The 9335-nt window shown below is 45.4% G+C and overlaps 1 protein-coding gene across 2 annotated transcripts in view; it reads right to left on the minus strand.

The window, feature by feature from the left end:
• Positions 1-9335, minus strand: part of chd7 (chromodomain helicase DNA binding protein 7) — a 134013-nt gene that overhangs the window by 3124 nt on the left and 121554 nt on the right. For both annotated transcript variants that reach the window (XM_037682118.1, XM_037682117.1), the window contains exons 27-34: positions 5943-6046; positions 3968-4097; positions 3629-3735; positions 2844-3264; positions 2517-2725; positions 1435-2433; positions 1000-1160; positions 135-389 (exon numbers count right to left, since the gene is read on the minus strand). In XM_037682118.1, the coding sequence (XP_037538046.1) occupies positions 135-389; positions 1000-1160; positions 1435-2433; positions 2517-2725; positions 2844-3264; positions 3629-3735; positions 3968-4097; positions 5943-6046 (2386 nt within the window). The remainder of the gene's footprint in view (positions 1-134; positions 390-999; positions 1161-1434; positions 2434-2516; positions 2726-2843; positions 3265-3628; positions 3736-3967; positions 4098-5942; positions 6047-9335) is intronic.

Here is a 9335-nt window from a genome sequence, read left to right on the forward strand (position 1 = left end):
CCTTTTTCTATTCATGGAATAACTGATCCAAGAACAGCGGGCGAAACACACGCGGCATTACTTCTCAGAAGGCTCAACCGACGCCAACCTTTTGTTTTATTTGAATGCTGTTAATTACATGCACAGACACTCACGTGAACCTGTGGCGACAGCGTTTTGTCCTCACTCCCACTGTACGGCGTATGGAGGCCAGCCATGGTCAGCTCGGCCAGGCTCCGCCTCTGCAGCGGACTCTCGCTCACCATGGCTACAGCTGCCGTGGCTGCTGTGGAGCCTTGACCTGGCAGGAGGCTGCTGGGGAAGTCAAAGATGTGGCGTCTGTTGATGGGCCACTTGCCCTTCAGGACCGCCTCGCAAATGTTATCCAACCTATTGATGATCACTCGATCCTGAGTGGAGAGAACAATGGATTATTCTGTCAGTTCTTCTGTAAAGCTCTTTCGTTGATCTTTACAGTTCTCAGAGTTCTGCTGCAGAGAACCAGGGTTCTTCATAGAAACAAACAAGATTTTCTTTGTTCCCTAAAGTATTTCATGCATCATTAAAGTTTAAGGGGAAAAAGCTCGTCTTAGCATTAGCCGTTGCTCTAACGCCACGTGCTTGATGATTTTATCTCGACTCAACACAACTACAGGGCTCAGTCCTTCACAATTCATCAGGTTGATGCTCGACTCAACTGTGAACACTTCCTGTAGAAAACTTTCACAGTAAAAGCCTTCTTGTAGCTCAAACGGTACAACTATTTACTTCCCAGAAAGTATTTAACAGAAGTGTCACTGTTATTTTAGCTTCAGAAAAAACTTTTTGATGGTCTTGTTTTTCTTTTACAACATAAAGTTTTTAAAATATGACGAGTGATCACAGTTTAAAAGAATGACTGAGCACTAAGGCTTACAAATTAAACTGGTAAGTCCAATTTATTTTCTTGAATAATCAACTAAAGGGAACATCTGTATATAAACAGTGTTGCTAACCGGGTGGTTGGTTGTGTTGACTCACCTTAGGCCAGAATGAGAAGCCATAGGTGCGTTCCTGCAGGGCCTGCAGCGCTGAGGTTTCCGTCAAGTCTTCGGGGCAGAACCCATCACGGGTCTCGTCTCGAACGGACGTGCTCAGAGAAGTAATACTCTCCTCATCGAAGTTCTTCTGCTCTGTGCTCACTACACAGAATAAAACAAAGTTCAACAGTTACCCAGGGATCCAGTCTCATTTCAGTCTCTTTTCTTTCTGGAACTAATGCTCATTAAAACAGTGATGAGTCACAAGGGGCGACACCAGAAATAGGTCCATTTCTGAGAGCTGCTGTCAGACATAATGTGTCAACCAGAAAAAACTAAACCGAAGAACTAATGGTTCCATTGTTGCACCTGAGAAATGTTTGCTGTGTGCAGCTTCACCGCCGTTTCTCAGGAAGTTAAAATTTAGACACGGTACCTTCAGCTTGAGAAGACTTTTCTGATTTGTCATCTTCATCCAGTCTCTCCTCCTCTTCCTCTTCTGGGCTCTTCTCAGCAGAGTTGGGAGATTTAAGGGCGTCTGGGGCTTCTTTCTCCTCTCCATCTTCCTCCTCTGCAGCCTTGTGGTCCAGCTGAGCTTCAGAAGACGGCTCTGGTTGTTCTGGAGGCTCAAGGTCAAGGTTCTTCTGAATGCTCAGAGTGTGTTCAGGACTGAAGCTGCTTTTCTCTTCTGTCAAGTCTTTGTTTTGGTGAAGTTCATGAGTGAATTTCTTGTCTTCTTCAGTCTGCTCTTCTGTCTTTGCATCCTCATCGTCTTTTTCAGTCTTTGGTGGAATCTGCTCCGTCTTGATCTCCTTCATTGGTGATTTAATTGTAATATCTTGTCCTTCAACAACTCCTTGATGCTCCATCTCTTCATTAAGGGATTCGGTCTTGGTGCATGGAAGAATAATGCCATCTCCTTCTTCTATTTCCATTTTCACCTCCAACCTGTCGTCTTTGTTGTCCTCAGTCTTTAGCTCCTGCCCTTCTTCCTCTTTATCAACAGCACTTCTGGCAGCAGCTGCAGCAGATGCCAGCTCCGCGGGGCTTAGAAGTGGAACTGAAGATGGTTCTGCAGTTCCCATCACAAACTTGGTGGGCTCTCCCAGGGTTCCCATGCCAACACCGGCCCCTCGCTGGCTGATGTAACGCTGGTGGGCCTCCAGAAACCCTAAGGTCGGGTCATTTAGGATGTGGTAATCTGTACGGCTCACACCGTGCTTGGAGGCACCCAGCAGGAGGTCACGGTCATGGCGCCCACACTCCCACCACTCTGGGAGGTCTGGGGAGGGCTGGCAGAGCTTGAGGTGCTCTGACAGCAGCAGGTGAGGCAGGACCTGCTCTCTGATGCGGCGGAGCAGCTCGATGCGGTACAAGGTGCGAGACGCTCGCTCCTCTGTGATGGGGTCAATGATCAGAGTTGGGTCTGGAAGTTCTGATAAAACAAAGTACAAACTTAGTTCAAACCATTTGAATATGTATCAATAAAAGGACATGCAGCAGTGAAATAACTCCAACCTGTTTCAGTCTTGATCTGCATCCTGCAGACCCGTTTGCACATGGCAATGAAGGAGTAGTAATATTTCTCCAAGCTCTCGTCCGTTTTTTTCTCCAGTCGAGCGAAAGCTCTGAACTGACTCCAGTCGAACTTCTGATGCTTTGTATCGAAAACAACTCCAAAGGTGGACACGACACGGTAAAAGTCTGCTTCCTCGCGACGCGTCCATCTGAAACAAACATTTGAAGGTTCAACAACCAGAAGGCACCACGTGATTTGAAGCATACAGTGCTGCATCACTGCAACACGCCGTTTTCAATCGAAAAGGCCATTAGATAAATATCTACCTTTGTCTTCTCTCTTTGTAATACATAGCTCCATCAGACATCAGGGAGCTGGCGGTCATCACTGGCGAAGAGTCTGGCATGAACTGACCACCTTTGGCAAAGTACGCACTTCCTTTAGCCAAATATGGGCTTCCTTCCGTCATGAACATTCCCGAACCATCTTGGATGTACGTTGCTCCACCTCCGGATTCAGGAACCATGGCGATGGAAGGCAGGAACTCCCTGCGTCGTCTGCGGCGACCATCGGGTCTGTTGAGAGCTTCCTGGCGGAGCAGCTCTCGACGGTTGGAGCGCTGGTAAGCAGTGATCAGACGACGCAGACGAGCCGTAAGGGCTGAGGCTGCAGGCCAGTAAAGTCGCTCGTTTGAGCCAGAAGCTCCGCCCACAGTTGGTGCACTTTGACCGTTTTCACCTGATTTGACTAGAGAAAAATGAAAAAGAAGAAATATGATCACGGCTGACTTACCAACTTTGTTCTGCTGATGCAAGAGCTTCTTCAGCAGGAACGTAAAATAAAACCATTCTAATTTTCTTGACTGTGGCTGATCTCTGACCAGCCCTGCACCTCAACAGTTGTGAGTTGTGACATGTGGAGCTGAACGCCCGACATTTACATTTTCAAGCAGCTCAGGTGTCTTAAAGCCCAATTTGAAAATGTAATGCATCATTGTGGATGGGAATACTGGGTTGTTCTGGATGCCGTTTATTTAATTCTTTGCTGTATCTTTTACGCAGAGGTACACACACCCGGCTGAACCTTTTTCTCACTCTGTGTAAAAACTGACCTTCAGCCTCACCCTCCACCAAGTCATCAAGTGGAGAGTTGGTGAAGTCGTCCATGTCGTCCTTAAAAGACATACGCATTGGTTTGTACTCTGGATCCTCATCCTCACTGGAGTTACAGGAACAAGCAAGAAAAACACTTCAGTTTATTATGTTAGTTTTAAATTTAAATCTGCACACAGACCAGAGAACTTGAGCACCTACGAGAGCTGCGTGTCACAGCAGAGAAGGAACAAAGGCGGGAGCACAAAACAAGACTTTAAACTACACAAAAACAAAAAAATGCACACGGCTGAGCGAGTAAAGAGCTGCCTTTTGGTCAGCGAGACCTGCTGTCTTACCCCTCAACACCATCTGCCATCATGTCAGCGCCCCTCTGCTCAGCAGCGATCGCTTTGGCGTCTGGCATGCCCACTCTCTCCAAGAAACACAGGGCCGGATCGGCGCGCATGGAGTTGTACTTCTCATAGCCTGGAGAGAAGAGAGAGGAACGCAGACACCTTGAAACACGAGGCTGTAAACTGGGTTTCAACCAGTAAATCGAATTTGCTCCAGAGAAACTAAAAGCGAAGCTCAGCTTTACCCTCGGTTTCCACGTTTATCAGGTTTTTGCTTATTACGAGTGCTACGCTAGACTTTTCTCCACCTGAAAGTATTTAACATTCAAACAGCACTTGTAAATGTCCAGTTTGAAAGTATTCCAATGTATTAAGTTTGATCCGTTTGTAACAAGTAAAAGAAAATTGCCTTGTTTACCAAGGTCTGAAGCAAACACAATATACTGGACTAAAAATGCAACATTCATCCGTTTATATAAAAAAAAAAATCTAAAATAACTGGTGGCAAACTGAGTTCTTGAAAGGGTCTCCCATTTGTAAGTGAATACTTTAATCAGTGTCCCTCGTTACTTCAGCCTTCGTTAAAGGAGGAAGAGTCAGGTTTTCTAGCCAGCATCTAGACGGATGGAAAGCTAAACCTGTTCACGTGCAGCATCCATTATATATGAAGGAAGAGACAAAAACAGCAGCAGAAGGGCATACCCCAGGAGCCAGCTGCCGACGAGACCATGTGTGGTTTTGTGTACACTTCTGCATGTGCACATACGAGCGTGCGCTGATCTAAGTGAGCCTGCAGGTGCTTTTTTTGTGTCGGGGAAAGAAGGAGGGGGGAGCAAGTCAGTGTGTGTGTCAGTGTATGAAAGTGAACCACTGAGTGTGAGGAACTGTGCGTGTTTGTCCGTTAGGAGCATTCAGGCAGAACAGATTAGAATGTGCAGATCCTACTGAGACACATCGGGAAGTGGGGGGGGGGAGATGGGATGAGAGGAAAATGCATGTGAGGAGGAGGAGGAAAAAGAAGAAGCACAAAAACAGAGGAAAAGATGAAGGAAATAAGAGGATAGGCGGGGACAAGAGACAGAGGAGGGCCAGAGTAAAACAACCACTCTGCCTCTTTAACCTTTCACTCGTCTCTCATTCCCTCCTTCTCTCCATCAAATTTCCATTAGGAAAGATGTAACGCGTTGCTCCTAACCGTCACTCTGTCTCACTCCCACAGCTCCGCGCCTGCAGCCAAACGTTAATCATCAGGACCTTTATGGGCCATCACTCTTCTGTATGTGTGAGTGTAGCATTGTTGTGTGCGCCTGCGTGTGTGTTAGTCCCCCTGAAAGGCCTCCCTGGTGAATACGGATTATGATTAAGTATGGGTGAGGCCTTTTGTGTTGCACTGTGTGTGCGTGTCCTAATTGAATCATAAAAGGTGGCAATGATGGAAAAATCATGACAATTATGCCAAATTAATATGAATGAGGGTCTCTCTGCAAAGCAAACTCACTTTTAACTCATCATCATCATCATCATCATCGCTCTGTCTCTGGGACGTGGAGTAAGAAAGTTTGTGCCCAGATGTGGGTCACTTAGATTAATGCAGCTGCAATATGGAGCTGCTGGTTAACAGAGAATAAAAACTTTGTTACTGAAACGCTGAACTTTGTTTAGAAATCAACACCTGTAACCGTGCGTGTGCACGGGTACGTGCAGCCAGTGGTGAACACAGCCATCAATCACGCACCCAGCTGCACACTAAGCCGGCCAGCTGCGTACCGCCGTCACCATGGCAACACCAATCAACTGGTGGCAGCGTAAGTGGGTGGTGTGTGCGCGCGCGCTCATCCAGTGCGCCTGCATGACGTGCGCTCCGCTGGAAGCCACTGGAGTGTCTGAGTGTGTGTGAAGGTGCTGACATTATCCGAGTGCGCAGTTGTGTGTAAGGTGTGTGTGCCGTGCACAGTGTGAGGGTGCCGGTGCGTGTTACCGTGTTTGAAGACGCCGATGAGTAGGGACTTGTCAGCCTCGCTGTCCCACCAGTCAGCCGGGACTTCAGCGTGAAACGGCTGAGGAATCCAGATATCCAGCACACTGTGAAGGAGACGAACAACGTCGTGCCGTTATCAAACTCTGCCGTCTGGGCTTCACAACAGGACCGAGCTTCTACTGAAACCTAACAAGCCCGCTCAGTTTAATCAGACGTTAAAAGTGAAAACTAAAACAGCAACTTTACACACAATGTGTTTTGTTCCAGTTATGATCGGTACATTTCTCAAAACAAAGTAATCTTCAGCACAGTTTTTAAACGAACGTCACGCCGACTGTGAAACTGTTTTGACACGGAGATCTATTGCTGTCGCGATATAAAAACACAACTTAGGCGAATTACTGAAGACTGTACAGCCGGACATTAGGCGACAAGACGGCAGCACATTAAAGAAAATGGACTTTTCCCTTGCTTTTACAACAATTCAAATGCTACTTGGAATTTTTAAAGCTCAAAAAATTATTATGGCGGACTTACATTTTGCACTGGCTTCACTGGTGCATATAGATTTTCCAGTAAAGTGCACAGGCTAACCAACTCTTTGACCACCACAATATTACATTTAAAAATGTCACAAATCTGCCATTGCAAAAAAGTAATCCGAACAATGTAAAACAAAACCTGGACCTCAGGCTAAAGATGTTTAATTATTTACTTATTTTCTGTTTCTTTTTACAATTTATATTTTTGCTATTGTTTGATGTAACTGGGACCCTGTGCACACAATTTTGTTCCACCTCATGTACCACATGTGGTGCAAATGATAGTAAAGAACCTCTGCTTAACTTCCCATCTGGGAGCTTAGTGCAGTCGTCCATCACTACTTCACTGTTTGACTTTTGCTAATTTGCTCTTAATTTGCTCTTTCGTGGTTTTTCCAACAACTGTCAACTTTAATATTACTCATGTGATTGGAAATGGTACGGGATAAAAAGTTAACGAAAAAAATACTTCGGACAGGCACCTCCATTTTGTAGTTTACTTTCAATAAGCCTACACTGTAACACCAGTCAAAAGAACTACACTACCCAGTTGTTCATGCTCACTTTTAACCATCATCATCGCTGCTTCCAGCTGCTTTCTGTCGAAATGGAGGGAAAGTTTTGATCTGATCCAAACTTGACTAAAAAGTTCGGTCCTTATTCATCGTGACTTTGGCGCTCAGTGGAAGCAGAGAGCTGTACGGAATCGGACCAGAAACGGACCAAGGCTACTTCCAGCCTCAGCGGTTGCTCTGAATTCTGCTCGCTGGCGCAGGAAGCCTCTCAAAAGCGTCTTGGTGCTCGACGGCTGCAGAGAGCCGACCAGAACCGGACCGAGGCTGGCGAGTGCCCATTTAAAATGTTGCAGTAGAGACTGTGCAGTACACATATGTATGCTGTTAAAATTACGTAGGTTAAAGAGTTTAGAACATTGCAAGAGTGTGGGGAAAGGTTTATAAAGCCTTAATATATATACACACATACTAAAATAAATATATAGCGTTCCTACTTTGTGGTTTTTCACCTATCGCACGTGCAGAGTGTGTGTGTGGAAAGTAACCCCTGCGATAATCAAGAGACTACTGTATCCCAACATTTTATTTTTTAATCATTTTAATATTTAAAATCTGACAATAAAAGCAGTTCAGGTCCTCCGTGCAGCACAATGAGCATCCTGCTCTGTGGCTCATGCTAAATTTTCTCCGTATGCTTGGTCAGGACCTGGTATATTACCTGGGGCAGAAGAGCTCTTATTGATTTATCTAGTATTGTTTAGCTTTTGAGTTATATTACTGCAGGAAGTGATTTCAAACACGTAAGTGGCCTCAGTCTAGAGGGTCAGAACTAATCCGAGGTGAAGATCTGCTGCTTCTTTGCAGGACTGGCTCTGGTCTTCAGAAGCAATGAAAGGGCAAGAGAGGAAAAGCTGAGAGTAAATATGTGAAAAGTTTGGCACGCCGGTGCAACCAAAACCAGAAATTAGCTACACTCCATAGATTTTTAGGTGCACGTGCGACCAAACTGGTTACACTCTGGAGCCCTGTACGGTCTCAGTTTTACAGCTGAACTGCCTAAAAGTGTGGACGCTGTTCATCTTCTAAACTTTTATTTATTTATTTTCCCCCCATGAATGCAACCCAAAGGAACTCAATGAGTTGAAGTGAATATGTAAAAAAAAAAAAAAAACTAAAATGAACTGAGCTATCAAGCAAATCAACACAGTGATGAGCGCTGTCACACAATCTGCCTCCAGGTGTTACACCGACTCACTAATAAACCATGAGTCCAGTCCACACCACACAGCTGTACGCGTGCAATTAATCTGAAAATAGTTGCGTGCAATCCCTCAACTGCTGTGTGGAGGAACAGAAACCAAAAGCAACATTCATTTTGGAAAGTGAATGGCATTTTTCAGCTGGTTATGGGGAGAAAAGGGTACGATACACAATAGGGGCAGAAAGACGGAGGGTGACAGGAGGAGAGAGGAAACCAGGGAAACAATCCCTTATCTCCACAAACAGCAGCATGCCTGGCCTTGGCAACACACACGCACACACGTGTGCACGCCAAGACTGGCATACTAAATCCCCCTGGCATATGTTGGCACGATGGGACCCCGTATGCTCTTGTCTGGCATACGTTGACAAACACAAAAACACACACACCCACACGGGTCTGTCACAGTAGCCATGGAGTTGGGGGAAGGATAAAGGGAAGGAGGTGGGAGAGAACAACTTTTGAGTGCACATGCTTCACATTATAAATGCTTTCACATCTGGGTGGCGGGGTGAAAGGGGGATGGGAGATGAGAGACTAAAGAGCACTGCAGAGGAAGAAAGGAGAGGGCAGATGGCAGGAACAGTGTAGTGAGAGGAAAACGAATGAAGCAGAGGAGTTGTCAGAAAAATGAAGAAAGCAGATAAGGTAAGCAGCTCATCAAACCTTCAGACTTAAGAAATAGTTCGTTAAATTTCCATATGGGTCAAAGTGTGATTAAAAAAAGTTATTTCTTCGTAGAAAGAGTGTGTTGAGTCTGTCAGAAGAAGAAGCCGTCTGCCAAAGAGGCCACTAGAACAGACTGAAATAAACTTTAGTAATAATTCATCAGATGTTCACATAAACATCTGTCTCACAACTGCATATCATCATGCACCCAAAAAAAATGAAGACTTCCCTTTTCTTTTTTGATTTTAGGAAAATTCCTCTGGTGAGGACAAAGGTTGTCTTCCTCAACTAACATTATGTCATATTCAAAAAGCGTTCAATACAAAAACAACTGGACTTTATTTGTAACAGAAGACGTTTCGCTCCTCATCCTCGCTTGAATTGAGAAAGCTCCTCGGATGAGGAG

The sequence above is a fragment of the Nematolebias whitei genome, chromosome 9, assembly GCF_014905685.2.
Source record: "Nematolebias whitei isolate Nwh7 chromosome 9, NemWhi1, whole genome shotgun sequence".
NCBI classification, from domain to species: Eukaryota; Metazoa; Chordata; class Actinopteri; order Cyprinodontiformes; family Rivulidae; genus Nematolebias; species Nematolebias whitei.